Here is a 17522-nt window from a genome sequence, read left to right as displayed (position 1 = left end):
TTACAAGGGAAATGCTAAGTTCGGAGATTTACCATCCGGCAACTTGGCAATCAGTTCATATTTGTGCCCAAACATTAGTGATAATTAAGGGTCCTGATGTGATATTTAATTTGTGTACATTGTTTGTATTTACCTATATTATTTTATTTGTGATAGGCAAGGTTCCACATATATTACTTAATTACATGAAATATGAAGTTGTGGCTAGTAACTGAACACAATTATTAATACAAACGTATACACTAGTAACCACATGCTAAACAATAATAGGTCTTTGTTAGTTTTTTTCACAGTTTTGTGAATGCGCACTGCAATTTTAGTTTCAGTTTACCCTCATTTACGAACATAAAGGTAGAGCAGGCTTCCTGTTAGGTGGAGATATGTGGTACTGTTTACTAGGGTCAAATGTTGCCTATTAACTCCTGAGGCTTTTTCCCACCCCAGAGGGGAGCCCAAGTTTTGATGTTTGTGGCACTTCACTCTTTAGCCACAAATGATTTTTTTAATACTAACAAAGGCAGCAACAAATGTTTTTGTAATAGGATCACCTTCTTCCCTAATTTAAGTAACCATAGAGTCGTAAAAAAAAAAAACATTGTATAACAGTTTTTGCATTTTTGAACATGGTAGTCCATTTTTCCAATTTTAGTGGTTTCGATCCTACTTGCAGTTGTGGTGGAAACAGATGTAAAAACCATGGGTAAAAATCCTGACACCTATACATTTCTGAGAACTAGACAAACTTACGAACCCAGAAAGTGGTCATTTGTGTAGATTGCTCATAATTTTCAGAAAAAATCTAATCGCTGTGTTGTGAACACTATAAAAAGACTTGTTAGATCTCTTCTATTTTTCATCATATGCTTGCCTGGAAATTCTTTTATCTCTTTCTATTATAAAGTGTGAGGTTTTTTGGGGCGTGGCTTGGAAGGGGAGAAAGACAGTGGCGTGAGCCTGCAGCTCCACTCCATGGAAAAAAATCACTTGTAATTCAACGGCTACATGCCATAATTTGGAACCAGAATGACAGAAATTAAATCACACTGAGGTAATGCACCTGGATATACCTTCATCTTAGTGTCAAGCTCTACTCAGAGCCCAGATGTCAGCCTTGTCTGCAGCCACTATATCACCACGTAACAACCAGCAGCTAGCGGAGACTCATCGATCTGAGCCCCCAGCAAGCATCTGGCTTTACGAGGTTTTCGGAATGCAACAAGTAAGAAACCCTCACCCGTTTTAGCGCAGCACCTGTAGAATACGTCCTTGCCGAATAAAATCAGATCCTTATCGTAGGGGATCAAGAGCGACAAGCGTCCTCTAAAATGGCAGCGCCTTAAACACGTTTGATCTGGGAGAAACAACTGAACATTCTGTGGCCACCCAGTGCCATATTTGCTCATGATACTCCCATGCACTGGGCCAAAAGGACATTCGCAAATTTGTCTCAGGCTAGTACTCGTTAAAAAAGGGGTGACTTCCAATTTAGGATACCACCACAGTAATCAAAATAGTGCTCTCGTCCAGCTTCTGTTGTATGCTCTAAAGCGCGAAAACTTTATACAATCTATAAAAACTGCAGTCAAATAACTGCATCGGGCTTCCTCTCTCTAGCGCTCAACAGTTCCAGACTGCAGCGCATTTCATTAGAAACGTGTATGGCTCAGGTGTTCTGTGCTACGATACAGTTTTGACTCCACTACAACATAATCAAAGTGGCGGCCTGCTCATCTCCCGCTATACTCTACAAGGCACAATAGCTTACTGTGCTATAAAAAAATAGTCGGATGGCTCCTGGCACTTACCCTCCCAAGCATTCAACAGTTCTTCAGCAGTTTTTCTAAACTGCCTGTGCAAGACAGTCCTTGTGTTTTGCGGCAGAGGGCTGGGAGCATGGTCCCTGGAATCATAGTTCTTTGGCTCCTCCAGTGGGTTCTTTAACTAGTGATACATCCGATCTCTGTGTCCACAATCCGGCGCAGCAGCCGCCTTGGCCTTACACTATTCTACTAAACATAGAGCACGCAAAAGAGGCCCCATAAAAACAGAAACACCCTACCAGCATGACACACAGACTGGGCCACCCGCATGAGCTGACAACATTAATAGAGGGGTGCTCGCTAAACCTACATCAAATATATCCTGCTGATATCATCTTTTAGTGGCACTGGCAACATGTGACTAACCTCACTGGAGTGAATGAGGAGCTCTTCAGCTTAGGTAAGGCCTTTCTAATTATTCACCTCAATGCTTACTCTCAAATAAACTTCAATCGCAATATTGCCAGGTCACTGGGCATAAAAGCAGCTTTAGGACAATAAACCTGCCAGAACGCCAGACTCTAACAGGACTCTGAAAATACTACTAACTACCCCCAAGTAAAATGGCAGAAAAGGAGTCTGAACCTAGTCTAAAAAGAGTTAAAGCAGACCCACCAAATCCGAACTCATCAGTCAAAACTAAAAATGACATTAACTCCACAATGGAGATGGTCCTTAAAAAATTGGCGGATGTTCATGATCTTGCCAAATCCACAAAAGATAAAACGGATGCATGTCAGGATGAGACATGTGCTATCCGCTCAAAGATCAAACAAATCAATACAAGGATTGCAGAGATGAAGAGTAGAATCAGCAATCTGGAAGATTCCGAGACCAAATCACGCAAAAATATTTTGGCCCTCAATAGCACAACCCAAACTCTAGTCAGAGAACTTTCAGTGCTAGAAGACAGAAACAGTAGGGGGAAAAAACTAGTTACCTGTACACTATGGTTCTCCAGTATTGAATCTTTCATAGATTCACATGCTTGTATCTTCCCCGTCATCGTGGTGGGAGTCTCATGGTAAATGAATAACAATAGCAGTAAAAGAAAAAACTGCATAAGGAAGTATAGAGTATGGTAGCCTATCATCATTATTATGTAGTCTAAATGCCAGCCAATCAGCTGCCAGCCCTGAGATCACACTCCCCAGCAGAGCCACCAGACCTCAGATTTCCAACCGCCGTCGTGTGAGAAGGAGTCTCCCTGAGCTCTGCTCAGGTTTTGGTTACTTGGTGAACTTTTGACCTTTCTACAGCTTTGGATTCAGGTACTGTTTTTCCTCTATTTCTTCACCATGTCTGACAGCTCTAAGAAGAGGCTTTTCAGACCTTGCAAATCATGTGGGAAGGCCAGATTATATTCTGAGGACCCTCACAAAGAATGCTTTACCCTAAGCACGTCCCCAAGGAGTGCAAACATTGTCTCACCTTCTCGACTAAAACCCCGAAAGACAGAGAAGCTTGCCTGTTATTATGGCTTCAGAAAAAGAAGACCACCTCAGACTCTGAGTCTGATGAAGGATCTAAAAGGCACTCCTCTAAAAAACATAAGAGGGAGTTGTCTGAGGAAAAAGCTGAGGCGAAGAAACAGAAAACGGAAAAATCTAAAGTCAAAGAATCATCGTCCTTTTCTTTGCGTCATACACCCCTCAAAAAGCCTTCAGAGACGAAGGCTCCGTCATCGCTCCCGTCGACAAAGTCCAGAGTATCTTCTGTCACAATGCCGAAGAAGGCATCGACGACCTCGACAACGACCATCTTGACGACTGCATCGTCTACAACATCTACGATAACGACATCGTCGCCGACGGGATCATCTACGACACCGTCGACGACAAGTGGACAAACCGCGTCGAAGGCCATTCTAATGCCACCGTCGTCGCTCTCGTCGACGACGAATTTCAAATCGATGACAAGATCGACCATCTCAATGAAGAGGCTTCCTCTGTTGACGGGCTCAGCGACGGACAAGAAAACAACAGAAATCACCACATGGACCAAGATCTCGCCGCTACTCCCATCCAAACTCCTGGATTTACAGGAGTCAGAAGATGAAGGTCCAAACTGAGTGGCTTATAGTCCCTCGCAACTCCAAATTAAAAGCCACGAGACAGATGAGGAGGAATGCCAAGAAGTTCAGAAAGAACTATTATTTAAAGATCGCCCAGTACAAGGCTCCAGAAGGTATGAGTCGTTCCAGCAAGCCTAAGATTAGGTTTGCTGGAACGACTCAGAAGACCTTGCTTCTCCAAGGTCTTGTGTGTGCTTGCCTCCAGTTAAGAAGTCTCAGAGCCATCAAAGACTTCACCGGTAACCTCTGAACTCCTCTGCTGGGAGTTTTTTGACATGCCAAGTGGTGCCTATTACAGTTCTGGGTCCTTAGAGGTGGTTTTGCTGAAAAGAAGAGTAAAAAATCCACACATCACCATGGTGCGGCCAAAGAATTGACGCAGTGCCTGCTGTGCAGCTAAAAGATCATTCAGTCTTAGACCTGAGCACTGAATCTCTGACGTCCGAGGCACCCACTCCGACGAAGGCCCTGTTGTGTGGCAGAAGAAACTGACACATCACCTGCTTGTGGCTGGAAAACCGACTCAGAGCCTGTTTTCGCTGCCGTCGCATCGACCTGACGAGTCCAGATTTTCAACGCATCGTCCCTGTGCTTTAAGTTCTTCATCAACGCTGCCCAGAAGTAAGGAACCGAGGCCATATGTCCGGAGTTCAATGCATCACCTTCCCTCGCAGTACTGAATCGACGAATCACCTCCCCCGATAGCAGGGAATCGACATATCACCTCCTCTGCACTGCAGCAAGGAATCAACGCATCACCTCCTCTGGCAGTAAGGAATCAACGCATTATCTCCCCGGCGAGAAGGGAATCGATGCATCGCTTTGTTTTCCAGCACCTCATCTGCCCTGTGCCTGTTTATATCTTTGATTTTGACGCATCCCAGGTACTTTGTGACAAAAGTGACATATATGGTTTCCTATGGACTGAACTATTTTAAACCTTTTAAAATTGATATCTTACATGTGTATGTTGGATGTTTGTCGTTTTGGTCTTGTTTTAATCATATAAAGATTGGCTATGTTTCTGAACTGATGTGGTGTCCATTTGAAAGACAGCTGTTCCCCGGTGGGAGCACTGGCAGATGACCAAAAAAGCAGACTATGCCACTTGCTACAAATTAAGGCCCAGTTGCTTGATCTGGAGCGCGCGAGTAGGGACATAGAGGGACGTGCTGGGCGCAAGCAAATGTTGAATGTGCAACAGACCTACGCCAGAGAGCGCCTTTGTTGGCTCGCCACCTGCAGCCGGATATATAAGTGGGAGGACAAGTCTATTGCCTTGTTGCATCGTCTGTGCCAACAGACGCTGAGCCCTCAGACTCTCCCGAGCATACAAGGTCCAGATGGGACGACTACTACAGACCCTTTCGTCATAGCTAACTGCTTTGCCTCATATTTTGCAGACTTGTAATATCCTCACGAGGTTCTCCCTGCGGAAATAGTTCAGAAATTCATTGATGATTTTCTGCCTCGGGCCCTATCTGATGAGGTGCGAGAGACGCTGGATGCACCCCTGTCGGTGGAAGAATTGTTCACTGCACTGCTAGATATGCAAGTGGGAAAGGCGCCCGGCCCGAATGGCTTCCCATGCGAGTTTTTCCAGAAATATCACCCGCAATTGCAACAACCTTACTTAGCGGCTCTCAAGGCCTCCGTGGAGAGTGGAAGTCTCCCGCCGGATTGGAGGCATGCAGAGATTTGTGTGTTCTTAAAGCCTGGTCGGCCCTCGGAGCACTACTCATCATACTGCCCGATCTTTTTGCTCAATGTGGAGGTCATACTTTTGGCCAAAGTGATCGCTAATCACCTGGTTCCACATATTACACATCTGGTTCATCTGGTTCAGGCAGGCTTTATGCCTGGCCGTGCCACGCGGTATAATATCAGATGTATGCATGATGTTATAGCCGCAGTTGATAGCCTTGAGAGACCAGCTGCGCTCCTCCTGGCGGATATGAATAAGGCTTTCGATTCCCTTAGTTGGACCTATCTCTTTGCCTTGCTTCGCCGTCTACATGTTGGCCCCCGTTTCTTGAATCTTATTCTTATTCACCTGTTATAAACAGACATAACTGCCTCAGTTCGGGTGGCCGACTCGGTTTCCAGATGTTTTCCCATCGGGCGGGGGACACGCCAAGGCTGTCCACTCTCCCCCCCCTTTTTACGCTCACCATGGAGCCACGTGCGGCTTGGATACGAATAGACGCGCAGATGTACGGCTTCGAATGGGCACCGGGTATTTCCGATAGCATAGCGCTCTATGCAAACGATGTCCTGTTTTTTCTCCAGAATCTTGATAGGACTGGTCCGCACCTTTTAGGTATTATGCTGATCTTTGGCGAGACCTCGGGCCTAAATATGAATCGGAGAAAATCCTTTTTGTGGCCGCTGCGGGGCGGGGATCGCCTGGGTGACTGGTCGCGGGAGGTAGTGCTGGTCCAAGATGGGTTTAAGTATTTGGGTGTTTTTCTTTCAGCATCCCAGACATTGGTGTGGGATAAGAACCTCGCCCCCTGTGGATACAAGTGAGTGATCAGACGCGTGTGTGGCCCCACATGCCCCTAGCTCTTTTTGGTAGGTCAGCCATTTTTAAAATGATTTCCTTACCCCACCTTCTCTACCAAATTGCAAAATCATCCCTATCCAATAAAGCCATTGTGGTTCCGCCAACTAAACGCTACTCTAGCCTGCATTCTTTGGGGGAGGGAGGGGTGCGTCACGAGTGGCCCTGAGAACCTGCTTCCAATCTACATATTCTGGCGGAGTGGCCACTCCAGACATCCAAGCGTACTACATGGCCTCCCACCTCCTCGTCCCCAACGACTGGTGGTACGGCGACCACAGAGATCCGGCGTATGCCATGGAGCGTTGGCTGCTGGGAGATAATGCCCTACACATGGTTCTCTATTCAGCGGGGCTGCTTAGGGGGCTGCCGCCCGCAACCGCTATAGTCTTCAAGATCTGGAGATCTGCGCTTCGTCAGATGGGTTGGAGGGGGACGCTTACCAGGGAAACTCCAATGTGGAATAACGGGCAGTTACCACAGATGGCGCGATTGTCCGGCTTTCGCGGCTTGGAAGCTATTTGGATAGACACGGTGGGGGCAGTTGTACGTGGCTGCACCCTTAAATTCTTTCTTGAAATACAAACGGAGTATGCTATGCCCAGCACACAATTCTACAGATATCTTCAATTTAGACATGCCTTCACTCCATACTTAGCACACCTGACAGAGACACCTGAATTTAACCCCGTTGAGGCGAAGGTCTTTATGGGTGAGTAGGGGGGACCATAAGATAACCAAAATCTACTGTACACTTATCAATAACACGCCCACCACGTTACATAAGACTAGGGAGTCTTATCCAGTTTAAGTATCTGTATAGAGCTTATTACACTAAGCACAGACTGTGGCGTGCTAGTTTAATGACATCCCCGCGTTGTTTACGATGTGGATCTACAGAGGGCTTTCCTGCACACTATGTGGTCCTGCCCTACACTGTTGAGGTTTTGGAGGGGGCTGTTCACTTGCCTATCTGAGGCTCTGGGATGGGACATTCCATCCTCCCCGAAACTAGCCATGCTACATATTACGGTGGATCTGGGTGGAAACAGGTACAAGCGTCATCTCTTGTTTCTAGGTTTCACATTGGCGAAAAGAGACATTGCCCGGGCCTGGAAGGATGAATCCCCAACGCCTATTGGAATATGGAACAAGGGCTTGGACTTATGTATGGGGCTAGAAATCCCAGTCTTTGAAGCAAGGGGGTGCCCTCAGAAACATTTCAAAATTTCGAAATGGTGGGCAGATTATAGGGGCATATATCTGGAACCTCCTCCACCCACTACTGAAGAATCATTGCTATGAATGTATTGGACTGGACTATATATACTACACATGGTGGCTGTGGCTATGAGTGGCTAAAGCTCTCCCTAAATGTGAGACGTTCTTATTTTTCACTCAGATGTAATGTGGCACAGTCGGTTGTTTTATTGTTAAAGATTCTCCTTGCAAATTACTCTTTGTATGACCGATATCATGCTATTGCTGAAAATGTTGACATCAGTGTATGTCGCCCTCTATGCGTATTGCTGATGCCCTGTGAGGCATGCTCTCAACAATAAAATTATGTTGTGAAGAGGAAAAAAAAAAGTACCTTTATGTGAGGTCCCAAAGTTTGCTATATTTCAGACATCCTCAGACCAGTCATGGATATTTGGCACTCCTTGACGAGGGAACACCACTTTTCCCTCCCCTTTTAACCCGATACAGGAAAATGTAGATTTCACTCTAGTGAGTGCACTAAGGGCCCTCGCCCAATGGTATGACAGTGGTTGCAGAATGTTCCTGGGGAATACAATTAAAGATTCTGCCCAATATAAAGGGGAATAATATTTACAGGAACCAGACCAAATGAGTTACTTTTTTGTTCCCCTTTTTAACATTTTTTTTTTTTTTTTTTTTTAGAGTTTTATATTGCGCAAACTTGACTTAACCCACACTTGACTCAGAGCACTTTACATGAGCAACAGTTTCGTTACAGATGGACAAGTTCATTTTTGTTAGGCACGGGGAGATTAAGTGATTTGCCCAGAATCACAGGATGTTGAACGTCCCTGCCGAGACTCGAATCCGGTTCCCCAGCTTTGAGGTCGACCGCTCTAGCCGTAAGGCTACATCCTCTCCAAGCTACTTCCAGCTACGCCATTGGTTCTTACACCCCATAAAGAAATCAGCTGCCATTAGAGCTCCGCCAAGATGGGAGAACCTACATAGAGGGATGGTCACGACTGCTGAGGAAAATTATCCCTGTAACACTGTGGCAGAAGCTCCAGAATGAAATCCCCTCAGAAGCGTGTTGAAAACCCCATTTTCATTTTTTTATTTCATTTTACTAAACCAGACAGGCAAACAAAGCATCTCCTATCTGTATTTATATGTAAAAATCAGTAACAACAGAAATCTGGTAGCCTTAAATTATGATTCAACAATAGGTTCACAGATGATCGCGGACATGGGAGGCACGCATCATTGGAGTGTTTCCTAGGAACAAAAAACACAAAGCATCCAACCGCTTTCTGGATCTGGCCTTTATTGTGGCCAAGCAATTGATTACTCGTAGGTGGATGTCGGAGGAACTCCCACTGATGAAAGCTCGGCTTCACTCCATGTTAAATTGGGTGAAGGCTGAAGCGGTCTCCCTGGTACGAGAAGATACATTGGGATTACGTAAATTCCCCATCTCCGCTGAATGTAATGCTATGCTGTGTGCGTTACAGGAGTTGTTGGTGCTGGATGATCCATTGGATGTTCCCGCTCATGCTGAGTAAGGTGTTTGGCTGGGGTAGACTCCAGCCCCGAGCTGTAAATTGATGTATGTACTGAGACTCCTTTACTTGGTGGTCCTTTCTTCTAGTAATCTGACGGTTCACCCATAGAGTAGTCAACTAGATATTGTTTGGTGACACTAAGGATCTGTGTATCCCTTCCTCCCTCTTTGTGGCTTTCACTTCCCTTCACATCCCGCTTTCCTATGGTTTTTCCCACGTTTGGTGTTTTCATAAAAATGATCGACGCCATAAACAGATTCATGTGATATGGCGTAAAGCCATAAGAAACGTGATTATCTCTTTTTTTGCTTGTTGCATATCAGAAATTATGATGCATCATAACGTAATTGTACAGTACTCTCGGCAGGGGGGAAAAGATTGTATGGTTATCGGGATGTACGGCCACAAAAGAAAAAAAAAGTTAGTTCTGGTTATGTTTACGCTCACTGATGTAACCACGCTGTCTTATTGCTGAGATTTTATCTGTACTCAATATTTACCTACTGGCTTTGAATGGTTTTTTCTATGAAGCTGTATCGTTCTATATTCAGGTTCACAAACAACAAACATCTTTACAAATCAAACAAAAAAATAGGTTCACAGGTGATACAATATAACTTTGCTTAAACATATGTTCCAGTAATAAGGGAGGTTCTCATTACCCTGTCCCTGTATGATTACTTTGCTCTTTATTCTTGTGGTTTTCCTGTCCAATGAGCAGTTTGGTCTCATTCTGTTTTGCTTGGATGAGTTGTAGTCTTCCATTACTGACAACAGGACTTTGCATTGCAGTGAATGAAGAACTATTTTCTCTCTCCCTTTTTGTCTTTCCCTGCTCCCATTTCCCCCAATCCTTTATATAAATAGCTGTTCTTTCCCCCTGCCCTCAGCACCATTTGCCCCCTCCAGTGCCACACACACACACACACACTGCTGCACAGGTGGGTGGCCATCTTTAAATTATCTTCATTAAAGCACAAAAACAACAATCGAAAATGGATGTCATGCATGACAAAACAAAACAAAAACAGGCAAAGCTAATATATCCGGACCTAGGTGTGACAAATGATACCTACTGGCTTTGTGAATGCTTGTTATTAATTAGAATGTTTTTAAGAAGCAAGACATGGAATGACAAAAACCTGAAATTAAAATGGCAGACATTTATCATCTAGATACTCAAACAGTTTGAAAAGTAAAGCATTTTCATGGTTTGCTGTCTAAGTATACCATTTCCTACCCATGAACTATACAAGAATGAAAGAAAGTTACCAGTAGGTAGACAATACAGGTAGGTAACATTAGACGGTAAGACGGACAGAGTGAATTTCATACCCATAGACTTATTTTTATTTCTGCATCTTTTACCTTGCACAAGCATGAAGCTGACTGGGACTCAAAAATATTGTTTATACCGACACACACAGAAACATTCATACAAAGGTGATTTTTTAGCATAAGCATTTCAGTAGAGTGCAAAAGATAGTTTAGTTGCAGGAAATCAACAAAACATAAAAAGTTGAGAAGGAAATGAAAGTTGAAAAAAGCAAAGTATAGGAATTAACCTTAAGTAAGAGGAAGAGGTTGTTGAGACAGCTTAGCAGAGATAAAAGGCACTGAAGAACAGATTCATCCATAGTCTCACACTGCAAGATAAGGCAAATAAAGAGCCAAATTAAATGTGGCACAGTAGTTGGTACACTGCCAGGAAGTTTACAACAGCTATCAAACATGCCGAATTTCATTGCATAGAATATTCAATCATGCAGCAGTTATTTGGTAACTGTAAGCCAGCACATACTATATGTCAGGAACTGCAGGTGGGTATTGTGCTTCACCTTTACAACTAACGGCAACAAAACAGAATGGGAATATGTAAAGATTTGTACAAAAAAACACATTATTAATACAAAAATTGAGTCAATAGAATAAAATATCATTGTTAAATGTCCAGGGTTAGCCAACACGTGCCTCTCTCTTTCTTTGCAGCTGTCTGCCACCTCCCAACATCACACCAAGACTCTACATTTCTCAGCGTCCCCCTCAAGAGTGCACCACTGCCAAAGATCAGAGGGGCCAATGGAGCATGGTGTAATTCTATTCAACTGTCAAACAAATGAGAATTTAAGTGGAATAAAAAGGCAAATATATATGATAACTGGAGGACCTTCTTCAATCGGAAGCAAAGGGCATAAAGAGTGGGGTCATCAAAAATAGTATAATACTAGCTTGTTTGTTATACTGCAGTTCACAAAACACTTCTGCAATTTTTAAGCACTGGAAATAAAGTATGGTGCTATTAGCTAAAATAATGGCACTAGATGGACTGACATAGTAGGCACAGATGGCTAAATCTACCTTTTGGGGATTCGAACTAAGACCTTCAAATCAATACGAATGCCAGCGGTGAACACAAGCTCACTGTACAGGAAGTGAAGAAGGATCCTTCTCAACAAAGGGGAATTCTGCTCTAGTGAGAGTCTTCGGCCATCATCAGATTCGATGATGATGGCCCAGGACTTTCATAAGAGCAGAAATTGCAGCATGGCATGGGTTTGTCAGTTTTGATTCACTGGGAAAGGCCGTATGAAGCCCACAGCCTCTCTATGAAGAATGGGTGTAGCTAGGTCCTAGAATAAGAGGATACCCTGTGGAAAGTCTCAGAAAGGTCAGGTGATATCAAAGACAATACTGAGTATTCTCCTGAGAGGGACAAATTGGTACAGAAGGTCCCTGGATTGTGCACTCTCCGCTTGATCCATTTCACAAGTTAAGCAAAACTTTGCTGGACAGCAGACGGATGCTGTGTGATGAACCTTCCAGGTAGTAGACTTCAAGAATCTCCTATTTCATGGCCGAAGATGACGCACTTTCAAATGCCACCAGAAAGAGCACCATTGATGAGACCTCTATTCCTAAGGAGCCCCTGTTTTACTAGATGAGTTGATGCTGTAGATACTTAGGGCTCAAATACGAGTGTGGCAGTCCGAGGACCACCAGACTGAATGGATGCACGGCAGTGGTGGTCCAGCCACCGCCGCCCCGGCGGTCCGACCGACACATTAGAACTTGGGTGGTTGGACCGTCATGTTACCGCCGCCGTTCCCTGGAGGTGGCGCGGCGGTCCTGAGGCCACATTATGCTTGGCGGGACTGCCTAGTTCCACCAAGCATATTACGAGTTTCCTATCCGCCCCGGTTTTCATGGCAACCTTGGCGGAGAGGAAACAAAGAGGGCCCTACAGGACCCCCTTGTGCCTCAGTGCCATGTGGAAGCACACAGGGAGCCATAAAATGTGCCGCCCTGTGTGCCTGCACATCAGTTGCTGCACAGCATGGATGTTACAGTCCATGCCTTGTGTGGCAATCCCACTGCGGTGCCTTTTTCACTTTTAAGTTGTAATCTGGTGGGTGGGCAGTGGCAGCGACTCGTAGCGGTGCGGGGGCGCGGCCAAAAGTTGTAATCGGACCATTAGGGTTGTGAACTACATCCACAGGCAAGATCACAGTTATGCCAGGGTGAGACCACCCAACATGCTGACCATGTGAATTTATACCAAAGATCCGAAGACATTTGGTCAATAGCTGGTAGAAGACTTGGTTTTGGTGGTACCAGTCCAAAAATACAGGAGATGGAGCTGACTGGAAAACTAGAAAGTACATAAATGATGTTGATATTCTAGCACAAACATGCTCAAGGGTCACACACTAACCACTCATCTCAGCTGTGGCATGTTGGAGCCTCTCCCACTAAATGGCGACACGTAGCTGGGTGAACCTGCCAGAATAAAAGGTCGAGTTTGATGGATTAGTCTATGGAGGCTAAAGCTTTATTTGAAGCCATATTCCTGCATCAGACACAGAAACGTTTTCATTTAGCATTGTAAGTCTTGTTGGTTGCTGGATCACAAACCTGTGCTAGAATCTGTTTACAATCTTGCAATAGATCCAAATGGCCAAATTCTAGGTGGTCGGGTACTATGCTGTCAAGTTAAACGACTTGGAATCATGGTCGAGAATCTCTACATGATGTCTGAACAACGTCCTGGGATACACCTTCAAAGAAATGGCTGGAAGTACTGGCAACCGCAACAGCTTGCTGTACCAGTACTGGTGGGGCCACACCGGAGCAATGAGGATCAAGGTGCAACATTCTACCTTCACCTTCTTCAGCCACCTGGTGATCACAGAAAAAGGAGGAAGGGCGTAGGCAAATATATTGACCCAACTGATTTAAATAGCATTGCCCATCATCCCTAAATGCCAGAACCTGCTTGCGAAGCATGGGCATTTTCTGTTCTTCGGAGTGGCAGAGAGATCGATTGTGGGGCGACCCCTTTGATTGAAAATGTAATCCACATATATCCACATGTTCTGTTCTAGTTCCCACTCATGACTATCAGTCATTTGCTGTCTGAGTGCATCCGCCTGATTGTTCTGGCAGTCTAGCAGATGTTCCACTGCAATGTCTATCCTGTGAGAAATGGCCCAGTTCTTCAGCAGCTGAGCTTCTTCTATCTAAAAGGATCCCGGACCGTGTTCCTCCCTGCTTGGCTATGTAGAACATGGATGTTGTTTTGTCTGTTCTGACTTGTTGCTCAGAGAGGTCAAAATATTCCCTTTCTACATGATTAGGAGGACTTTCTTGTAGAGTAAGCATCCGAAATGACACGCCCTCCATTAACCAGTCTTCTTTTTTTTTTTTAGGAAGAACCCTTGATTTTTTTGAGATTTGGGGACAATTTCAATGGCTTCCTTGGAAAAAAGAATGAGAATTTCCATTTGCTCATCCTTCAAATAAAGATCATGTTCCTTTCTTCGTGGACAAACGGGGGGTCTCTGGATGAACTCCAACGTATGGCCTGACTGGACAGTTTGTAACACGCACGTGTGTGATGCTATATTCTACCATGCGGGAGTAAAAAGGGAAATTCTCGCTCCCAACTTCTGAAGACCAGGCGGAAAAACGCGGGACGAGCTGGGAATCAGACTCTGCTCTGATTATCATTGGTTTGTACTTGTGAGGAACCTCTCTTCCTTCCTGCAGACCTCCTGTAAGTTTGCCTTTGGTTTCGATTAAAGGAGTATTCTTGACACAAACTGTTTTTGGGGATCATAAGAGCATCCTTGACCTCCATACTGGTTGAACCCTGCTCTGAAATTTTGTTATCTTCTAGGACCACGAAAAGTAGATGTCACCAAATCTGCGAAATTGCAACATCCCTAACACTTGTGCTCTAGTAGTGTTATATTTAAGGCCTTCATCAACATGTTTATCAAAAAGAGTTAGCCCATCAAAAGGCAAGTCTAAAGGCGTGCTTAAGCCAGCCAAGATGGCAGACGTGCTGAGTAGAGCTCCGGCCACCGCCCTTAAACATCGATAGCCATTCTCGTAGATGGGGCCTGGTGACGAGCCAAAGCGGTGGCCACACGTTGGTAACTACCGGACTGGTGCTGAGAGAGTCGAGGCACCGACGAGAGGTGTGTGCGGCGCCTGCAAGCAGAAGTGAAACTTCACGCAAAATGGTGGCCCCCTAAGCACTTGGTGCCGCCGGAAGATCGGAGAGCTGAGCTGCGTGCCTCCCGTTGGCTGCGGAGGGCGAGGAACGCCAATTTTGAGGGAGTTAGGGCCCACCACACATCAGACTCAGGGTACACCGGCAGCGACACGCAGGTGAGGAGACATACCAGCAGCGCGACGAGGCCTGTGCTGGACCGGGGAGATGCGAAGGAGGGGATTGAGCGCGACAGTCGAGGGCTCCCAGAAGAAGGCTCCCCCCGTTACCCTTAGTGAGGGGCTAAAATAACAAAAGCAGCGCACCAGGGACTACCGTACCTAAGCCTCCACCTAAATGGCGGTCCCCTGAGCAATCAGCTCAGCCAGAGGATTGAAAGACCAGGCTGCGCGCCTCCCGCCAACTGAGCATAATACCAACTTTGGTGGGGACGGGGCCTGCCACTCACCTGACCTAGGAGGCACCAACAGCGACATCCAGGAGGGGAGACCGGATATTGGAGCGGGCCCTGCGAGGATGATGACTAGAGGTGACTGCGGGTGAGCCTACATGGGCCTGTAGGAGGCGGCATAGTCCAAGGACAATACAAGAGAGCGGTGCACCGGAGGCGCACACCCTTGCAGCGGCACCCAATCCAAAATGGCGGTCCCCTAGAGAAGCGGAGAGCAGTCGGTGGGCCAGAGAGTGCAACTACGAGCAGCCCAACACTCTGCCCGGGTAGGAGGTAACAGCCTACTCATCGGAGGACCCATGATGTGCCCGCAATCACTGCGCCAGTGAGCGCCGCGTCTGAGGCAAAAATCCAGCGGGGTTAGCATCTCAGAGCACGTCACTAGGAGACTGGGATCAAAAGGTACAATACTAAAATGAGGTACCCCTTGATGAAAAATTTTGTGGTCTGGGAGAAAAGGGGACTGCAAATATATAGACCTCCCACTCGACCACCCCCTGATTCACTTTGGCCAACACTGGCTCTATTGGGCTCTCCCTCAATGATATTAAGTGCAACAATATTACTTACAGAGAATGTATGTTTTCTTTAAAAAAAATAATTTATTATTTTATTTCTTTTAGATCTTTTTTTCATTTGTTCTTATAGTACCATTTCATGAGTAATGAGACAAACAACTTTCTTTTTTACAATCTGTGTGTGCAAAAAATTCAGAAAGGCATAATGACACCTATGACCAATTAGCAGATCAGAATATAATGATAAACACAATAAATACTGTCAAATTAACAAAACAGTGTATGAAAATCCCCTTACCAGAAACACAATCTTACCAACCTCACATGTAATCAAAACATACCACACAAACTCATACATATATCACACAACATTCAACTTTTTCCAGCTGCGGAATGGCTTGCAGATCAAAAATCATGGTGATTGAATCTTCTTAAATGTCCATGGTCATGCAGCCTGCTGGAAACAACCAGGCCAACAGACATTCCGGTGGTAAGCTGATAAAGACCACCTTCTTCAGGACCGCTTACTATTATAATGGTAGGGGATCCCTTGGTTCTTGTCCTGCTTATTTGTAGTAGTGCATATGGGGCCTCAAATGTGTTTTTCTATTGTCTCTGAGCTCCTTGTGGCATAGGCTGGCTTATGTAAATTATCGTTACCCTTGAGGCACTCTGTTATCCTTTAATTAAAGTACCCCTTCTTTGGCTGCTGAATTCTTTTTAATTTCTCATCTGATTCAGACTGGCTTTAAAACATGTGTGCCATTCCTGCAATAATCGCTGTAGCTATTATATACACAGTAGATAATCCTCTTGTTGATTATTACTTTAAAAATATGACACGTCAGTGCCTTATCCATAGTTGTAAAACCACTATAATTTCTTCTATGAACTTAGTCTCTGCTCTGTGGCTTGCTGCTACCTTCTCCACTCGCCTTGCCTGAGTCTCTGGATCAAAAGGGCCTGCAGGGGAGCAGGGGGGCCTCATTGCAAGCACCCGCGAGGAGAAGCAGGGAAAGCCCTGGGAAACAGCCAGACCCTGCCTGGAGCTCAGCAACAAGGCCCGAGAGCCGGCGAGGAGTGGAGGACACGTGCAGGAATGCCACTGATTAGGAAAGTGCGAGGCCCACCCATCCGGGTACCCTGATCGCCTTGGGCACAGACTAGCCCAGCTGAGGCATAAGCAAGGGCACAAATGCGGTTCCGGGCCATGCCTGACACCCACATTAGAGCCACATGCAGAAGTGTGGCTCAATGGTTAGAGCGGCAGACCCTGATGCAGAGGTCTGGCCTCAAAGAATCAGGGGCACCAAAAGAGCCTAAACAGGGTGTAAATCATCCCTCTCCTGACGACCTTCAACCAACAGCCTGCTGCCCCAACCAGTATATTGGATACTAGACCAGGACCGGATTTAGATCCCCTGAGGAGGCAGCAAGTCTATAACTGCAGGAGACTACAGACACAAAAGCATCCCGAGACAGACGCAGATAGGCGCTCCCGCCGCGCGGACAGACACGATCATGGGGTGCCAACGTCAAACCAACAGATCACAGACTGCAGCTCCAGAGCGCCAGCCGCCACGGCTAGACCCAGACCAAACCCAAACAACTGATAAAACCAAGCCGCAGGCAATGTCTGACAACTTAGATAAGCTGCTGGCTGCAATCGAACACTCTCGCATTACAATGGAGGATAGATTTGGGACATTGGCTTGTTACGCGACGACCATCTGACGCTGGGCGACAGAGTGACAGTCAGGAAAAAAACCTTGGCCGCCCTTCAGCCACTGGCTAAATCACAGCAGGACAGCAT

General features: G+C 45.7%; 1 protein-coding gene across 2 annotated transcripts in view; it reads right to left on the bottom strand.

The window, feature by feature from the left end:
* Positions 1-17522, bottom strand: part of ITSN2 (intersectin 2) — a 1173023-nt gene that overhangs the window by 517632 nt on the left and 637869 nt on the right. Inside the window, exon 17 of one of the 2 annotated variants that reach the window (XM_085610587.1) lies at positions 10791-10871. The exons of the other annotated variant lie outside the window; for it this stretch is intronic. Within the exon in view, the coding sequence (XP_085466713.1) occupies positions 10791-10871 (81 nt within the window). The remainder of the gene's footprint in view (positions 1-10790; positions 10872-17522) is intronic. 2 annotated transcript variants of the gene reach the window in all.

This window comes from Triturus cristatus, chromosome 6, assembly GCF_964204655.1.
Source record: "Triturus cristatus chromosome 6, aTriCri1.1, whole genome shotgun sequence".
Taxonomy (NCBI): Eukaryota; Metazoa; Chordata; class Amphibia; order Caudata; family Salamandridae; genus Triturus; species Triturus cristatus.
Note: the sequence above shows the minus strand (reverse complement) of the source record. Positions and strands in the feature narration are given on the sequence as shown.